The sequence below is a fragment of the Ailuropoda melanoleuca genome, chromosome 5 (assembly GCF_002007445.2).
Source record: "Ailuropoda melanoleuca isolate Jingjing chromosome 5, ASM200744v2, whole genome shotgun sequence".
Taxonomy (NCBI): domain Eukaryota; kingdom Metazoa; phylum Chordata; class Mammalia; order Carnivora; family Ursidae; genus Ailuropoda; species Ailuropoda melanoleuca.
This window is the reverse complement of record NC_048222.1, coordinates 128,999,826-129,017,333: the sequence shown is the minus strand read 5'-3', so window position 1 is coordinate 129,017,333 and position 17,508 is coordinate 128,999,826. Positions and strand designations below refer to the sequence as shown.

General features: G+C 36.1%; 1 protein-coding gene across 6 annotated transcripts in view; it reads left to right on the top strand.

The window, feature by feature from the left end:
• Positions 1-13,403, top strand: part of KIAA1109 (KIAA1109 ortholog) — a 193,467-nt gene extending 180,064 nt beyond the window's left edge. For all 6 annotated transcript variants that reach the window (XM_034661658.1, XM_034661659.1, XM_034661660.1 and 3 more), the window contains 9 exons: positions 39-196; positions 302-494; positions 721-938; positions 3,631-3,882; positions 4,543-4,746; positions 6,131-6,325; positions 6,749-6,883; positions 9,685-9,850; positions 12,515-13,403. In XM_034661658.1, the coding sequence (XP_034517549.1) occupies positions 39-196; positions 302-494; positions 721-938; positions 3,631-3,882; positions 4,543-4,746; positions 6,131-6,325; positions 6,749-6,883; positions 9,685-9,850; positions 12,515-12,731 (1,738 nt within the window). In that variant the 3' untranslated portion in view covers positions 12,732-13,403. The remainder of the gene's footprint in view (positions 1-38; positions 197-301; positions 495-720; positions 939-3,630; positions 3,883-4,542; positions 4,747-6,130; positions 6,326-6,748; positions 6,884-9,684; positions 9,851-12,514) is intronic.
• The last annotated feature ends 4,105 nt before the right edge of the window (positions 13,404-17,508 follow it).

Genomic DNA, 17,508 nt, shown 5'->3' with positions numbered 1-17,508 from the left:
GCTATATGTCTAATTAACAACACTTTTTTTTTCTCCAGTTGGACAACTAGTGGTTTGAAGAGCCAAGGCCGTCTGTCGGTAGGAAGTAATCGAGATCGAGAGATAAGCATGTCCGTTGGTCTGGGAAGATCCCAGTTGGATTCTAAAGGAGGAGTAGTTGGAGGGACCATAGATGTCAATGCTTTGGAGATGGTTGGTATGTTGAAATTTTATACCTGAAAACAAGTATTTGAAAATTAATTTTGATAAGTTTTCCCCATTAGGCATTTCTATGAAAAGTAATTATTTTTTTCTATTTTAGCTCATATTTCTGAACATCCAAATCAGCAACCTAGTCACAAAATTCAGATTACTATGGGTTCTACTGAAGCCCGTGTTGATTACATGGGCTCGAGTATCCTCATGGGTATCTTCAGTAATGCTGATCTCAAGCTTCAGGATGAATGGAAAGTGAATCTGTATAATACACTGGATTCAAGCATGACTGATAAAAGGTATTTAGTAAAATGTTACTTTCTGGACACTTTGTATGATTGCTCTTAATATGTTTTCTCTCATACAGTGAGAAAACACAAATGATTCATTTTTCTTGCAAAAGATTTTATATTATGCAACTAATACGAATGAAAAAGCTGGGTGGAGAAGGGAATTTTCCTTGTTGTTGTTGTTGTTGTTTTAAGCTATCTTCTATAAAATAGATTACTCTGTTTTATGCTTTAGTGAAATATTTGTCCATGGAGATTTGAAGTGGGATATTTTCCAAGTAATGATATCAAGATCAACAACACCAGACCTGATAAAAATAGGAATGAAGCTCCAGGAATTTTTCACACAACAGTTTGACACCAGCAAACGAGCTCTGTCTACCTGGGGACCCGTTCCATATCTTCCACCTAAGACAATGACTAATAACCTAGAGAGAAGTTCACAAGAACAATGTAAGAATTAGAACTAAGCCTTTATATATACTTTATCTTTCACTAAATGCTGTGTTACAGTCTTCATTTAAAATGATATCTATGTACCATACTTACAAAGTAATCCATATGCTCTTTATTCACTCAGCAAAGTTCCTGATTTCCTACCCACCACTGGAATTAAAGGCCATCATTTGGGAAGTCATTGTGTATTACCTCCTTCCCCTGCCATAACTCACCTTTAACCATACCCACTCCATGCTCTTGAATACTAATTATGACAATGCCATGTTCTGGCTTAGAGCATGGGCTGTGGAATCAGAATGTCTGAGTTTGGATTTATCAGCTGTGTCATATTAGGCAGATTATTAATTTCACTCAGTAATTCAATCAGCAAACCAACTATATTCTTTTTTTTTTTTTAAAGATTTTATTTATTTATTCGACAGAGATAGAGACAGCCAGCGAGAGAGGGAACACAAGCAAGGGGGAGTGGGAGAGGAAGAAGCAGGCTCATAGCAGAGGAGCCTGACGTGGGGCTATCCCATAATGCTGGGATCACGCCCTGAGCCGAAGGCAGACGCTTAACCGCTGTGCCACCCAGGCGCCCCAAACCAACTATATTCTTAAGCACTGTTTTAGGCATAGGAGATCTACTAGTAGACAAAGTTCCTACCTACCAAAACCTTTGTTCTAATGGGAGAGGTAGACCATAATTAATTTACTAACTAAATATGTCAGATAATTTCAGATAGAAGGACGTGCAAAAAAGGCAGGGAAAGGAGATAAGAATAATAGTGTGTGAGGCTAGCTAGTTTAGAAAGGGTGTCAGACAAGCCTTTTAAAGTTCTAGGCTAGAAAGATCTCTACTGGGAAAGAGAGTTCTGGGTACAGGGGCCTATTGAAAAGTACAAAGCTCCTATAGTAGAAGAAACTCGGCTTATTTGAGAATCATTAAGGTGGCTACTTTGGTGGAACACAGTGAGCAAATAGGAAAGTGTTGGACATGAATGGGCACAGATAAGATTTTGAATATAATGGCTAGGTGTTTGAGAGTTCTGAACAGATTTCATATTTGATTTACTTTTTCTTAAAATACTCCTTTTTGAAGAATCACTCTGGCTGCTGTGTGAAGAATAGACTACAAGTGGTGAAGGGTGGAAGTAGAGACTGCTGCAGTAATTTCGATTCCTTTTGTTGCTCACATAGTTATAGTAAGGAGGCCATCGGAAGAGTCCAGGCAGCAGATGATGGCAGCTTTAACCAGAGAGAGGTAAAAGTGGTGAAAGGTAGTCAGAATCAGGATCATTTTAAGTAACTCTTTATAATCGCAGAGGCAGTACGTGTGCATTGGAAAAGCCTAGAAAATACATATAAGCAAAAATAGAAATATCACGTTCCCCCAGAAATCATCACTCTGAACAATTTAGAGTATACACTTTCAGATAATTTTCTGTTAACCTATATAGCACATGTACTTTTTACCAAAATATTGTTCATACTGTTTTGTAACCTTTTCTAGTGAACAGTATCCAGTTTTCCATTTTGCTAAGTATTTATCTCCTCTGGCCTTCTGGTCACATTCTACAATTGACCTAAAATAATTCTTACAACTGGTTTGTCCAAACCAATACACCAGATTCAGGATCACAGGTTAAATCTGGCCATGTTCTTTTACTCTCTTTTAATTCAGCGTAGTCCTTTTTTTAATGACCTGACTTGTTGAAGAGACTTAGCCAATTGTCCTGCAGAATGTCCTACCTTCTAAATTTTCTTTTTCAGTCGTTTGCTTGTAGGTTCATTTATCTTGTTCCTCTAGTTCCTATATTTCCTTTAAACTAGAATTGGTATCAGGTATATACAAATTAGAGAGATGTTCCCCAAAACTCCTGGCCTAGATTCTTAAAAAAAGGCCTTGTCTTGAAAAACAAACCAGGCTTAGGGAACTGTTTTAGATTAAAGGAAAGTAAAGAGACATGCTAATTAAATATAATGTGTGATCCTTGGTTGGATCTGGAATAAGAGTTGTGGAAAACAGCCAAAAAGGACATTATTGGGATAAGTGAGAAGTATAAATACTAATGGTACATCTGATTAGTGCTTTTGAAACTTTAATGTGTATCTGAAACACTTGGAGATCTCATTAAAATGCAGATTCTGATACAGTAGGTATAGGGTGGACTTAAGAGTCTCTGTTTCTGTCTAACAAGCTGCCAGGTGATGCTGCTGGTCCTCAGACTTCACTTTTGAGTAGCAAGGGTATAAGCGAGTAAAAAAAACACCACCACCAAAAAAACAAAAACCCAGGAGATCTCCATTTGATTTCTAGATCTTTAAGTCACTGGTTCATTTAACCCCTCTTCTGTTTCACTTGAAAGGAATCTAGATCAAATCCCTAATTTACAGAAATATTGTGAGAATTGTATAAAATTTCATGCAAGCACTTTGTTAATCATGAATCATTACAGAAGTGTTGGTTGTAATTATTATTATTAGCAAGTTACTACTTTCATTAATTCTATCCATCCTTACACAGCATCTTTTCCCAGACTATTTTTATTAGCTTCTGCTTAATGTTAACCAGGTATTGGATTGTTTTCATCCCTTACCTGCATCACTTCAGCTACAGAAAATAGCCACGTGCTGCCTTTCTACTGGCCCTTCAGGGTGTTTGTGAGGCGCTTGAGGATAAGTGATTTTGGTTTTCTTGCAGTGCTCGATGCAGCTCATCATCGACATTGGCCTGGAGTATTGAAGGTGGTATCAGGATGCCACATATCCTTATTTCAGATTCCATTACCAGAAAATGGAATGCAGTTTGGAGGATCAATGAGCTTACATGGAAATCATATGACACTAGCTTGTTTTCATGGTCCAAATTTCCGTTCAAAATCCTGGGCCCTTTTTCACTTGGAAGAACCAAATATTGCTTTTTGGACTGAAGCTCAGAAAATCTGGGAAGACGGTAAATGGACACATTTCTAACTTTTACCTTTTCTTATCTTCTGATGTGATTATAAATGACAGAGTAATTTTCCTTTCTCATATCTTTTGTATGTTTCTGTTATATTTCTGAAGTCCAACTCTATTTGTTCTCATGTACTTGACATGTCAGGGAGTTCATTGCCAGTAAGTCAATATCTATAAAGTCTGGACCATGTTAAAAGACTTACTTCTGAATCCCGTCTTATTCTGTGTCTTACTTAGGCGATTAAAGTTTCTGCTGCTGTGGCTGGCCACAGTCATAATAATCGTTATTATAAATGTTATAAAAACATAAAAGACCCATGGTGGTAGTTTAAGGAAATAGTCAAGATTAAATTATAAAATTTTTATCAGTAAGGCTGTGCTTTTACCTCTATTTGATAAACCTCCTTCCTTTTAGTTATAATTTCCTAATCTGTGGTTTCTTAATGATGAAGGAAAAAAATGGCAGATGCTCATCACCAGGGATAAATCCAGTTAAAACTAAAAGAAAAACTATTTTTTATTTTTTTCTTCTCACTTTTTTTACACCCTCCCTTATCTATGTATGAGTTAACTAAGTCCATTGCTCTAGGATCACAACTATTTTCTTGCATCTAAATATAGTTTGTTAACATCAGTAAACTTTTTTTTCTTCTAGGCTCTAGTGATCATTCTACATATATTGTACAAACGTTGGATTTTCATCTGGGCCATAATACCATGGTTACCAAACCATGTGGTGCTTTGGAAAGTCCTATGGCAACAATAACCAAGATAACAAGGCGTCGCCATGAAAACCCACCCCATGGAGTAGCAAGTGTAAAAGAATGGTTCAACTATGTGACAGCCACAAGGAATGAAGGTTAAAGTTTATTTCTTTGGAGAGATTTGTTTTCTGTATTTGGGGGTCTGTTGCCTGTGTTTAGAATTTAAGTGGAGGGAGAATTTTCACTTCTTTAATTAAACTATTTCATTTTACTCGTGATGAGATAAGTAACATATTAGTACCTGATTCACCACCCTGGTAGTGCAACATCTCATAGACCAACAGTTATTTTAGATGTAACTGAAAACATTGAAAATAAAGTTGATTTAAATAAGTGAAGTTTATTAAAGTAATTGTGTAGTGATGCTAAACATCAGAAGTTTGGTAAAGTTACTACACAACTAAGTAATAGAATGCCACGAACTTTAAGGTTTGGGGTGGTTGGGATAAAATGAAACTAAATAATATTCCTATGAAATAAGTTTAAAAAGAGTGCTTTTGATGAGTTTTTCCATTTGATTGGAATCACCAGTCTTGTATTAATATGGCCAGGGAAATTCTTATTTTGTTGCTGTTTTTGTGTTCAAGTTTATACTACTGATTTTACCAATCATGTCATCTGTATTGGAAAGGTGACTAAATTGAGACCTGCGAAGACTTGAATGTTTTACTTAAAACTAACCACCTTTCAAAATGGGAAAGATGACTTGGGCCCCACTGAAAATAGTTACTATGGAATAGGCAACACCAGGGATTAGAGACTGTTAAAAATGTTCTAAGAGGAGGATAAGGAAGTAAATTAGAAGATTATGCGTGTATTGACTATTCTATACTGACGATTTTACCATCCAAAGAGAGATTTTAGAGGAGGGGTTCTTTTTGGCTGGGATACCATGGAAGGGCTCTTAGCACACTGCACTGCTACCCATGTACCTGAAAACTGCTAATTTTTATAATAAATCCATAGCACTTATGTTGGGAAAAATCAGGACTTCTACGTTATTTCAAAGTCAGGAACATATTTAATTGCAAATTCTATATAAGAGTAAAGTTTTCAATCTACGGAGAACTCTGAGCCAAATGAAACTCTTAAATTTAGACATAAATTTAGTTAAAAATACTATTCATTTTAAAGTTTGAGGAAGAAAAACAAAATGTATTAGATTTATCCAAAATCATGTTTTAAAGCTTCAGTCTTGAGAATAGTGATATACATCACTATATATATAAGTAAAACACTACATATATATGTAAATGTATCACTAATTTATTTATAAATGTATGTAAATAGATAAATATATATAGGTAACTATTCTCAAGACCAAAGCTTTATATGGCTCTGTTTTAAAAAATGTGAGTCATTATTTTTCGGCTTCTAAAACGATAAAACTTCTGTGTATGATAGTGTCATGAAAGTGATGGCTTATCAATGCCTATTGGTTTAATTTGATTCTTCTTGTCTTTATTATTGTCCGTATAGAGCTAAACCTACTTCGTAATGTTGATGCTAATAACACTGAGAATAGCACTACAGTGAAGAATTCTAGTTTGTTGAGTGGATTCAGAGGAGGTTCTAGCTATAATCATGAAACAGAGACTATCTTTGCATTACCAAGGATGCAGCTTGAATTTAAATCCATTCATGTTCAAGAACCACAGGAACCTTCATTACAGGGTATGTGGAAAAACAGTTCCCAAAGTTACTAAGAAAATTCTAAAGGAACTTCGAATTGCTGTTTTCTCACAAGTTGTTTGTATAATAGTAATATAGTCTGATGAAATTGATTTGCTAAATTTTCTTCCCAACTATTTGACTTCTGGTAAATAATTTAATCCATTTGTGCCTCTTTCTCCTCAGTAAAATGGGGGACAATAATAGGATTTCATTCAGAGGGTTTTTATGAGGAATAAATGGCATGTACTTGGAAAGTGCTCAGTATACTGTCATCTTTTGTAAGTCACATACAGAAACCACTCAGTTCTCTATAGTTGCATTTAAATGGATACATTTGCATTAACCCATGTAAATCCCTTATTAACAGGAAGAGAAAGGGACTTATCTCATTAAATCTTTTACTATAGAACTTTGCCATTGCAGATGCCAGCCTGAAGCCGAAGGTAGAATGTAGTGTGGTGACAGAGTTCACTGACCACATTTGTGTGACTATGGATGCTGAGCTCATCATGTTTCTTCATGATTTAGTGTCAGCTTATCTTAAAGAAAAAGAAAAAGGTGGGTAGCATATTCTTTTTTTTTTTTTTCCTTTCCAATTTCAGAAAAGGCAGTTGTCAGTGCCATTTATATGGATTTTTATGGTCTGGTCTAATGATAAAATGAGTGGAATGTGTCTCCTTCCTTTGAGTTGTAAATATCAATCAATGAGATTAATATAAATAATATATTAGTAAAACTACATGACAGACTTTCTGAGTATCTGCTCAGTCCGTGACACCCTTTTTCTAAACATACCTCACACTGAATGGTGTTTTATACTTTACAAATGCTTCCATATATGTTATGTACATTATCAGGCCTTGTAGGAGAATCTCACAAAGGAGGAAGAGAAAGAAAATCTCTTTGAGGAAATACTGCTAGTCAAAGTGAAATGGCTAAAGAAACAACTACATAATAAAATAGCATGAATTATATACATTGTTAGGAAAACTGAATCAAATAAGTAGATACATCTGTTTAGAATGCAGAGAACATTATCTTTTTATAAATAAATAATTTAGACTTCAGTGGTGGTGTTTTGTTTTTATGAGCTAGCTAACATTGGTTTACCCCCTGGAAATTTACATGTTTGTCCATTAGGAAACCTATGGTGACCTTAATATCCATATAGAATTGGTTGAATATATTATGGTGTCCATATAGTGGAACGGAATACTCTGTAGCTGTTTAAAAGAATGAGGTGGTCAGAAATATAATGATATGGAATGGTCTCCAAATATATGGTCTTTATTTACCCAATAAGTATTTATTGCACAAACATATGAATATGTAGTAGTAAAATGACAGATGTGATTTTTTTTAATTGCTTGGAATACATGTTATTTGTTTAGGTCACCCTATAATACTTCATTTTCCTAATGAGCAAAAATATAAAATTTATCTAGCAGGATTTCGACAATCAAAAAACAATGCAAAAGTAGCATAGCGTAGATTGAATTGCTGCTCCATTACTATTCAATCCAGAGGTGCCAAAAATCCAGTGAGAGTAAAATCAGTAATGATGGCTGGAAGAAATTTAGGAGACATCAGTTGAAACTTAAATGACTGAAACCGTATAATAGGAAATATTATATATAAGTAGATCCAGTCTTCACTTATAGCACCAACATACACCAGTTCTTGGTAATCCTCTTGTTTTTCTCTCTGCCTTAATATTTAAACTTAATGTGGAAAAAAAACCAGCCTCTAAGTAAACCTGTGAAGTTCAGAAAATTCTTTTCTAGTCTATGTCTATATAAAAGCCTGCCAGATTTCTCTCTTGTAGTTATTATGTGAAATCTTTGTCATTTTATGAAATACTGTGTTGGTCTTGGTTGCCGTGACCTGTGCATGTTAAAAAAAACAAAAACAAAAAAAACCACTTTCTTTTTAAATACAAATTGTTGCACAACAACAAAAAAGAAACAGACTCAATGAGAACGAAGTGGTGGTTGCTAAAGGGGAGAGGAGTGGGGAAAATAGGAGAAATGGATAAAGGGATGAACAAACTTCCAGTCATAAAATTAGTCACGGGGGTGAAAAGTAAAGCATAAGGAATATAGTCAGTAATGTTGTAATACACTTGCCGTGGTAAGCATTTCAAAATATATATAATTGCTAAGTGACTATGTTGTACACCTGAAATTAATTTAATATATATAAATTATATTTAAAAGTAGAAAAGCAAACTTGTATAACATTCTTTCAATGGGAAGAAGGAAATGGGGACTTGATTATCAGACTTACAATAACCAAGTGTTATTATTTTTGGGGATTTCAGTTATAAATAAAAATATTTTAATAGTTATAAGTATATTTTGTAATTATAAAAACTAAAAGCAATTAGTTTTGACCAAAATAAGCATAAACATGCCTGAGAATAATCTTTAATAGCATGTAAGGCTAGACCAGAATCAACATATTTCTAGAACATCAAGATAAATTGTAGAACTGTAATGACTACCAGTAATAAAAACAGAGTGACTGTGAACAGGCAGTAACTGAAGACATCTATATTCTTCTGTACTGTGAACGTAAGGACAGGTTTATTCCTAGCCTCATTCCCAATCAATATGTTATCCCTACTGCTAATTCACAATAAAGTTTAAACCAGAGTTATATAATGCCTATCATATTACCTAATTTATCAGTTATTTTATTCCCAATTTGTGTCTTGAAAACCTATGCTCTAAGAGAAATGCTACATATACTGAAGTTTGCCAAATGAAAGCTACCTTTGTCTCAGATTTTATTTTAATTTTATATATATTATGATCACCAACTTAAAAAGAATTTCTTTCATAAAACATTTGAGTATTCACTATAAAGAATGAAAGACTGCTTACATAAAAAGCTCCTAAATTAGTACCAGTGTTCAAATATATGGAGAGAGACATTAACATCCTGAAACTATGGAGCAGTACACTTTAAATGAATGAAGTGTATGATATGTGAATTGTATCTCAATAAAGCTGTTAAAAAATGTCCACCTGTGGCCAGTCTTTAGGAAATCTTAATTTCAGTGCCCTATGCTTGCTATCAAATAAATCTCGGCATTCTTTACCATTAGTTTTAAGCACACAGATATATGTAAAATATATGCTATTCCTCAAAAAAAAAAAAAAATGACATGTTACTGGCAGTTATTTATGGCTTATTTTAAAAAAAAAATACTAGTTTTTCAGAAAGGTAATTAAATGAGGCTTCGGCCGGTTCATAAGTAAAATGATAAATCAAGCCAATTATACTGTTCATATGGTGATTTAAAATAAATTTATGAGATATATATTTGTAATATTAATTTATCATTTTCATTATAGCCATTTTTCCACCTCGGATTTTATCTACTCGACCAGGACAGAAAAGTCCAATTATTATACATGATGACAATTCCTCTGACAGAGACAGAGAGGACGGCATCACTTATACTACTGTGGACTGGAGAGATTTTATGTGCAACACGTGGCATCTAGAACCCACTCTCAGGTAAGTAGCGGATGTATATATTTGGGATTATCATGAGAAAAAAGTCATAAATAATGTAGCAAATTAAATGTGGTTTACCAAAAACATTTTTTAGAAATTAGCTACTTATAACATCACCAACTTCTGGCTGTATTTTCTGCTCCTTTCTGCTTTTTTAAGTGCTTCTAGTGCCAAGGCAAGAGAAGCACAAACACCACAACTAGCTCAGCACTCTCCACTGTGTGACATTCTGTCAGTTAATCACTAAAATACGAGAATAACTCCGCTTCAACTATTGCTGTTATTTTTTTACCATCTTTTTTTACCAGGATATTATTTTCAGGTGTTTGAGGTACCTGCAGTAAACTTTTGTTTCTTAGTTTGGGAAGATACAGTGACAGCCATACTTCATCATTAAGAAATTATTACACTTGTCACATACGTCATGACAGTGTAATAGAACCTACGATGTCCCAGGGTTGTTCTGTCTGCATGCTACGCGCTATAGAGCCATCCCTGAATTGTTGAATTTAATGCTGTCAGATTCAGGTTAATTTATAGAGACATGTTCTACTACAGTCCTAATCCCAATTATATCAACATATTTTCATATTAAAATTTCAAAATATTTTCTAGACTTAATTACGTTTATAATGGCTGCAGTAACTAGAAGTACTTGCTTGCATTGTATGTCCTTGTTTATTGATACTATTCACAACCTTCCTATCATTTCCCCCTTTCCTCTCATCTGCTTTTGACTGTCTGAATCACGGAATAACAGTGTCAAAAAAAGTCCATCCCACTCTGGCACAACATTTCTGCAGAACAATACAGATTTCATTTAGATAAGGTTATTATTTCAGACATGCCACAAAATAATTCCATAGCAACAAAATATCCATTATACAGTGGACTCCTATATAAGCAGAAAGTAGTGACTTTGTGTTAATAATTTGTATGTAATAATATTTGGTATTAATTAACAGTACATATACTCATGAGAAGAATTAACATTGTCAATACTCAGGGGCACCTGGGTGGCTCAGTCGGTTAAGTGTCTGCCTTCGGCTCAGGTGCTGGGATGGAGCCCCGCATCGGGCTCCCTGCTCAGCAAGAAGCCTGCTTCTCCCTCTCACACTCTCCTTGCTTGTGTTCCCCCTCTCACTGTCTCTATCAAATAAATAAATACAATCTTTAAAAAACAAAACAGTGTCAGTGCAGAACAAAATTAAAATATTGCAAAGATCCTAATGCAGAAAACTACTTAGAAAATTTGTTTTGTATTTGTAAATATATGATGAAATTGTCGTTTAATTTCAAATGAGTGAAAAAAGTTTAATTTGCCATTCTTCTTTTCCCCCTCCCCTTCCTTTCCCTCCTCCCCCATACCATCAAGAGACTAGTTAATATGGTGTAGCAGTGGAGAGCATGTTGAAGAGCTCTAGCTCTAAGTCCAGTTGTCTGGATAGTATAGTAAACTAAACGATCTTGGCCAGAGGACGTAACCTATTTCTGCCTCAGTTGCCTCATAAGACAAATTTGGTAAACAGTTTTACCTACCTTGTAGGGTTGTTACAATGGTTAAATACGTTAATTAATGAAAAATGCTTATAACCATTAGAGTCTTAGCAGATCAGTGTTTCGTACCCCCTTTTCTCTACCCAAGTTCAGAAGCAATTGTTGAAACAGTGGGAGAGAGGCAGCTGGAAATCAAAATGACAGTTATAATAGTGATAAAGCTCGTAACAGAGAATGTGGTTTGGATGTCTGGCAACAGTGACCTTCTACTACAAAGTCCAGGTTTGGACTTACCTACAGGGTCTTCATCATGCAGAACACCAGAGTTGTGTGCCCGCCCCGACCTTGAGTTCTGCAGTCGGCATCCCTGTGAACTCATCTAGCCACAGGCAGCCATGAACAGTCTGGAGCTAACTTATTTAGGGGCCTGTCCTTGAGAACCTATTACATGGAGCAATAGACCAAAATGAGTGGCTCTTAAGAGAAGGTAGGGAAGAGGGTACTGAACTGCACAACCCAGTTCCTCTGTTAACTTGCCAATCAGATAAATCATTAATATAGGACATTAATACAGGAGCAGAGAAAGGCCGAGAGTATTTCACTCATGGCTGTTCCTCTATATAGAAGGAAATACCAGGAGTAGGGAGAAAATGGTTCTCCTTCAAACATGTTTAGCACATAGCACACTCAGGAAATCTTAGCCTTTTTTCCCCACCATTCTGCCACATATATGTCGAACTCTTTTTTTTCCTCAGCTTTATTGAGGTATAACTGACAAAACATGTAAGATATTTTAAGTGCACGGTGTCATAATTTGATATATGTGCACATTATAAAAGAATTCCTCCCATCAACTTAACGTCTTTTAGAGTGAACCAGATGTTATTTAAATGTCAAGATGACCCTGTAACTTTAAGACCTAAAATAAAATAATCAAAATGAAATTCACTTAACTCCACTGCTGAATGTAGGCTCTCACGAATACTTACAATCAATCACATTTTTTAATGCTGTTATAGTAAACCCAGGAATTGTAGCTTATTCAGTTGCACCTACAGAGAATAGTCTGCCTTGAGCATATTATGGAAGCTTAGTGATGTTCTTGAACCTGCCTTCAGGACTGAGTTATGTTACTGTACTCCTTAATACCATTATTTATAATTTTAGATTAATTTCTTGGACTGGAAGAAAGATTGATCCAGTAGGTGTTGATTATATCCTTCAAAAACTGGGCTTTCATCATGCCAGGACTACTATTCCTAAATGGCTTCAAAGAGGAGTCATGGACCCACTTGACAAGGTTCTGTCAGTTCTTATCAAAAAACTTGGTACTGCACTACAGGATGAAAAGGAAAAGAAAGGAAAAGACAAAGAAGAACACTAAAAAAGTAACTTGATCTGTGAACAACTTATGATTGTGTCCGTTAAGTTTTATTACACTGGAGTGGTGTTTTTTTTCTTTTTGTATAGTAAAATTATTTTCAGCATAACTTAAAATAACTCTAATTTTGTGGCCATTATATTGAAAGTTTGTAAGTTAACCTGTTTATTCTAGTTCCACCATTCTGTATACAGTGAAGTATTGCATGATAATGTACATTTTGTGAAAAACTAGATTCAAATATATAAATCTCAGTAGGGTTTATAATGGTAGGGTTTATAATGTATTATGTGCAATATGATTCCTGCATCTTTAAAATATTTTCAGAGTAACTGTGAATTTTTGTTATTGGCCATAACTTTTAGAAAAAATCTTGTTGATAATGTGATTTTTTTTTTTTGGTCATTAATTGCTTTTTCTTTTTTTAAAATGTAGTCTTGTATAAATACCTATTTGTATATAGTTTGAGTAATTGTGATATGATTACCATTAAAATATTGTTTGTAACTGTTGTAATAAAGTCACAATAATTGGTTTCACTCTGTAGTTATTTTTGAGTCTTTTCTTTTTCTGATAGCTTATTTTTGTAATGGATGCCTGTCCTGCTAATGTTTTCATCGAAGATGATTAATACTTACAAAAAATAAATCATGGGGCACCTGGGTGCCTTAGTCAGCTAAGCATCAGACTTTTGATTTCAGTTCATGTCATGGGATCCAGCCCCATATCAGGCTCTGTGCTCAGCATGGAGTCTGCTTGTCTCTCTCTCCCCTCCTCCCCCCTGCACTCGCTCTGTCTCTAAAATAGATAAATAAATAATCTTATAAAAAATCCTTGGGGGTAGAGTTAAGACAGACAAGTAGGCGGAGCCTGGGCTTTCCTCATCCCATCCCTCAAACACAGCTGTATTGAGATCAGATCACTTGGAACATCCAGGAAATCCATCTGAGGATTGAAAATAGGATCTCCGTGGTTGGAGGGAGACAGTGTGGCAGGTGCAAGGTGCATGGAAGTGAATTGGGGGAGACAAAAACTTCAGAGATGTGCAGGGAAGGAAACTTTTCCTCTAGGGAAAAAAAGGAGGAGGTTTTGAGAGTGTGTGGCTTTGGGTTCACACAAGAAGAAAGCTCAGACCACAGACTGGGGAGATGGGAACTGAGTATCACAGGTTTTTTGCAAAACTCAGGTTTTGGAAGTGTGTGACTTTCACCGAGGCAGAGCCATAGCCTGCACTCCTGGGGAGGAGAGCCCTGGTTCAGAGCATGCACAAGGTGGTGCAGGGATCTCCTGGGTTCCGCTGAGAGATCATTCCCATTCCTGGAGTACATTTGGAAAGAGGGTAAATTGCCTCTCAAAGGACAGAAGATACTGCAGGCCCCAGCAAATGGCCTTTCATGGGCAGGAGATGAAGGTGCGTGCAGAGACTGGATAACCCAGGCACTGGTTTTCATGGTGCCACAGCATAGAATCCATCCACCATGTAGGCGTGGGACTCTTTATGGGAGAAAGGGCACCAGTCAGCAGCAAGACTCTAATCCAGACGACGGAGCAGATCCGAGTGGTGCTGGCTCCTTCAAGATTTAGGATTTTGAATCCCAGCCACGCTGAAGATAAAAGGCAGGAGAGTTGTGGCACCAGACATGCTGAAGGCCTTTACTTTTCTGTGAGGGCTTCTGAACAGCAGGGGGTGTAAAATTCCCGCTGTCTGTGGATGAGATTGGGGTGGCACCGTATTACCCTTGCTACTACACGGACCTCAGAGAGCAACACTGCAGCCCCCAGTAGCAGTGGGAACCACTTACACCAAACCCTGCCCCCCTGTGCCTGGCAAGTGGTTTTTCAGCTGGGCAGGATTGACTCAGCCAGCGCAGGGCGCTTCTCCCCCAGGAGAGCAACACAGGCAGCACATGCCTGCATCGGGTTTACTGATCATACAGTGCCTCACAGTGTCCCCTTCGGTTCTGGTGGAAATAGCACTAAGCTGTATTTTTTTTTTTTCCTTACTCTTTTTTTTTTTTCCCCCCTTTGGAATCCGGCTTTTAGTTTTTTGTTTTTTTCCTTTCCTTTTTCTTTCTTTCTTTCTTTCTTTCTTTCTTTCTTTCTTTCTTTCTTTCTTTTCTTTCTTTTTCTTTGGAATCAGACTTATAGTTGGTTTTTTTTATTGCTTGGGTTTGTTGTTGTTCTTTTTCCTTCTCTCTCTCTCTCTTTGAATCAGGCTTTCCCTCCCCCCCCCCTTTTTTTTTTTTTTTGGTCTGTCTTTTTTTCCATGCTTTTCAAACAAATCGAAGCACACCTAGATAAGGGTCCAAACACTCCCCACTACAGGCAAGGAGGCACTATGCAGAGGACAGACCAGTGGGAAAGAGCAGCCAAAACCCAATAGCAGAGTGCACACAGCATACACCAGAAACACTTCCTGAAATGCCAGGCCCTGGACAGTGTATGACTTCTTTTCAATATAGCATTTCTCTGAGGTGCAGGAAGCATAACAAGCTTTCATAACACACAAAAGATAGAAACTTAACCAAAGTGACAAGATGGAGGAATTCTCCCCAAAAGAAAGGTCAGGAAGATATCATTGCTAGGAACTTGTTCAAAGCAGATATAAGCAATATATCTGAAGAAGAATTTAGATCAAATGCCATAAGGCTACTAGCTGGACTTGAAAGAAGCATAGAAGACACCAGAGAAACCCTGGTTGCAGAAGTAAAAGACCTAAAAACTAGGCTGAAATAAAAAGTGTTATAACTGATATGCAAAACACTGAATATAATCACAATGAGGATTGAAGAGGCAGAGCAGAGAATAGGTGATATAGAGGATAAAATTATGGAAAATAATGAAGCTGAAAAGAGGGAAAGAAAACTATTAGATCACAAAGGTAGATTCAGGGAACTCAGTGATTTCATAAAGAAAAATAATATCCGTATCATAGGAGTCATGGACAAGGAAGAGTGGGGAAAGGGGGCATAAGGCTTATTTGAACAAATTATAGCTGAGAACTTCCCTAATCTAGGGAAAACCAGACATTCAAGTCCAAGCGGCACAGAGAACTTCCCTCAAAATCAACAAAAACAGGTCAACACCATGACATATCATAGTGAAACTTGCAAAATACAAAGATATAAAAGAATTCTGAAAGCAGCTAGGGAAAAAAAGGTCCTTAATCTACAATGGTAGAAACATAAGGCTGGCAGCAGACCTGTCCACAGAGACCTGGCAGGCCAGAAAGGACTGGCATGATATATTCAGCATGCTAGATTGGAAAAATATGCAACCAAGAATACTTTATCCAGCAAGGCTGTCATTCAGGATAGAAGGAGAAATGAGGAGTTTCCAAGACAACAACTAAAGGAGTACGTGAACACTACACCAGCTCTGCAAGAAATATCAAAGGGGTCGCTTTGAGTGGGAAAAAAAAAACCAAAAGTAATGAAGACTAGGAAGGAACAGAGAAAATCTATAGGAACAGCAACTTTACAGATAATACGGTGGAACTTAATTCATATCTTTCAGTAATTAGTGTAAATGGACTAAATGGTCCAATCAAAAGACACGGTATCAGAATGGATTTAAAAAGAAAAAAAGACCCATTGATACGTTGCTTACAAGAGACTCATTTTAGATGCTAAGTCACCTCCAGATTGAAAGTGGGGGGCTGGAGAACAATTTATCATGCTAAGGGACATCAAAAGAAAGCTGGAATAACCATACTTGTAACAGACAAACTAGATTTTAAACCAAAGGCTGTAGTAAGAGATGAAGAAGTACACTATATCATAATAAAAGTATCTATCTAACAAGAAGACTTAACAGTTATAAATACTTATGCCCCTAACCTGGGAGCAGCCAAATATATAAATCAATAACAAACTTAAAGAAACTCATTGATAATATAATAATAGTAGGGGACTTTAACACTGCAGTCACAGCAATGGGCAGATCATCTAAGCAGATCAACAAGAAAAAAAGGACTTTGAAATACACGCTGGACCAGATGGACTTAACAGATACATTCAGAGCATTTTATCCTAAAGCAGCAGAATACACATTCTACTCGAGTGCACATGGAACATTCTCCAGAATAGATCACAAATCATGTCTCATCCGGTAAAAAAAAAAAAGACTTAGTTCATGCCATGCATATTTTCAGACCACAGTGCTATGAAACTTGAAGTCAATCACAAGAAAAAATTTGGAAGGACAACAAATACATGGAGGTTAAAAAACATCCTGCTAAAGAATGACTGGGTAAACCAGGAAATTAAAGAATTAAAAAAAACAAAAACCAAAAAAACATGGAAGCAAATGAAATCAAAACCTGACAGTCCAAAACTTTTGGGATGCAGCAAAGGCAGTCCTCAGAGAGAAGTATATTGCAATACAGGCCTTTCTAAAGAAGCAAGAAAAGTCTCAAATACACAACCTACTTACACCTAAAGGAGGTGAAAAAAGAAAAGCAAATAAGCCTAAATCCAACAGGAGAAGGGAAATAATAAAGATTAGAGCAGAAATCAATGATATAAAAATTAAAAAAAAAACAACAGCAGTAGTAGAACAGATCAATGAAACTAGGAGCTGGTTCTTTGAAAGAATTAACAAGATTAATAAACCCCTAGCCAGACTTGAAAGAAGGAGGAAAGAAAGAGAAAGAAAGAAAGAAAGAAAGAAAGAAAGAAAGAAAGAAAGAAAGAGAAAGAAAGAGAAAGAAAGAAAGAAAAAGAAAGAAAGAAAGAAAGAAGAAGAAGGAAGGAAGGAAGAAAGAAAGGAAGAAAGAAAC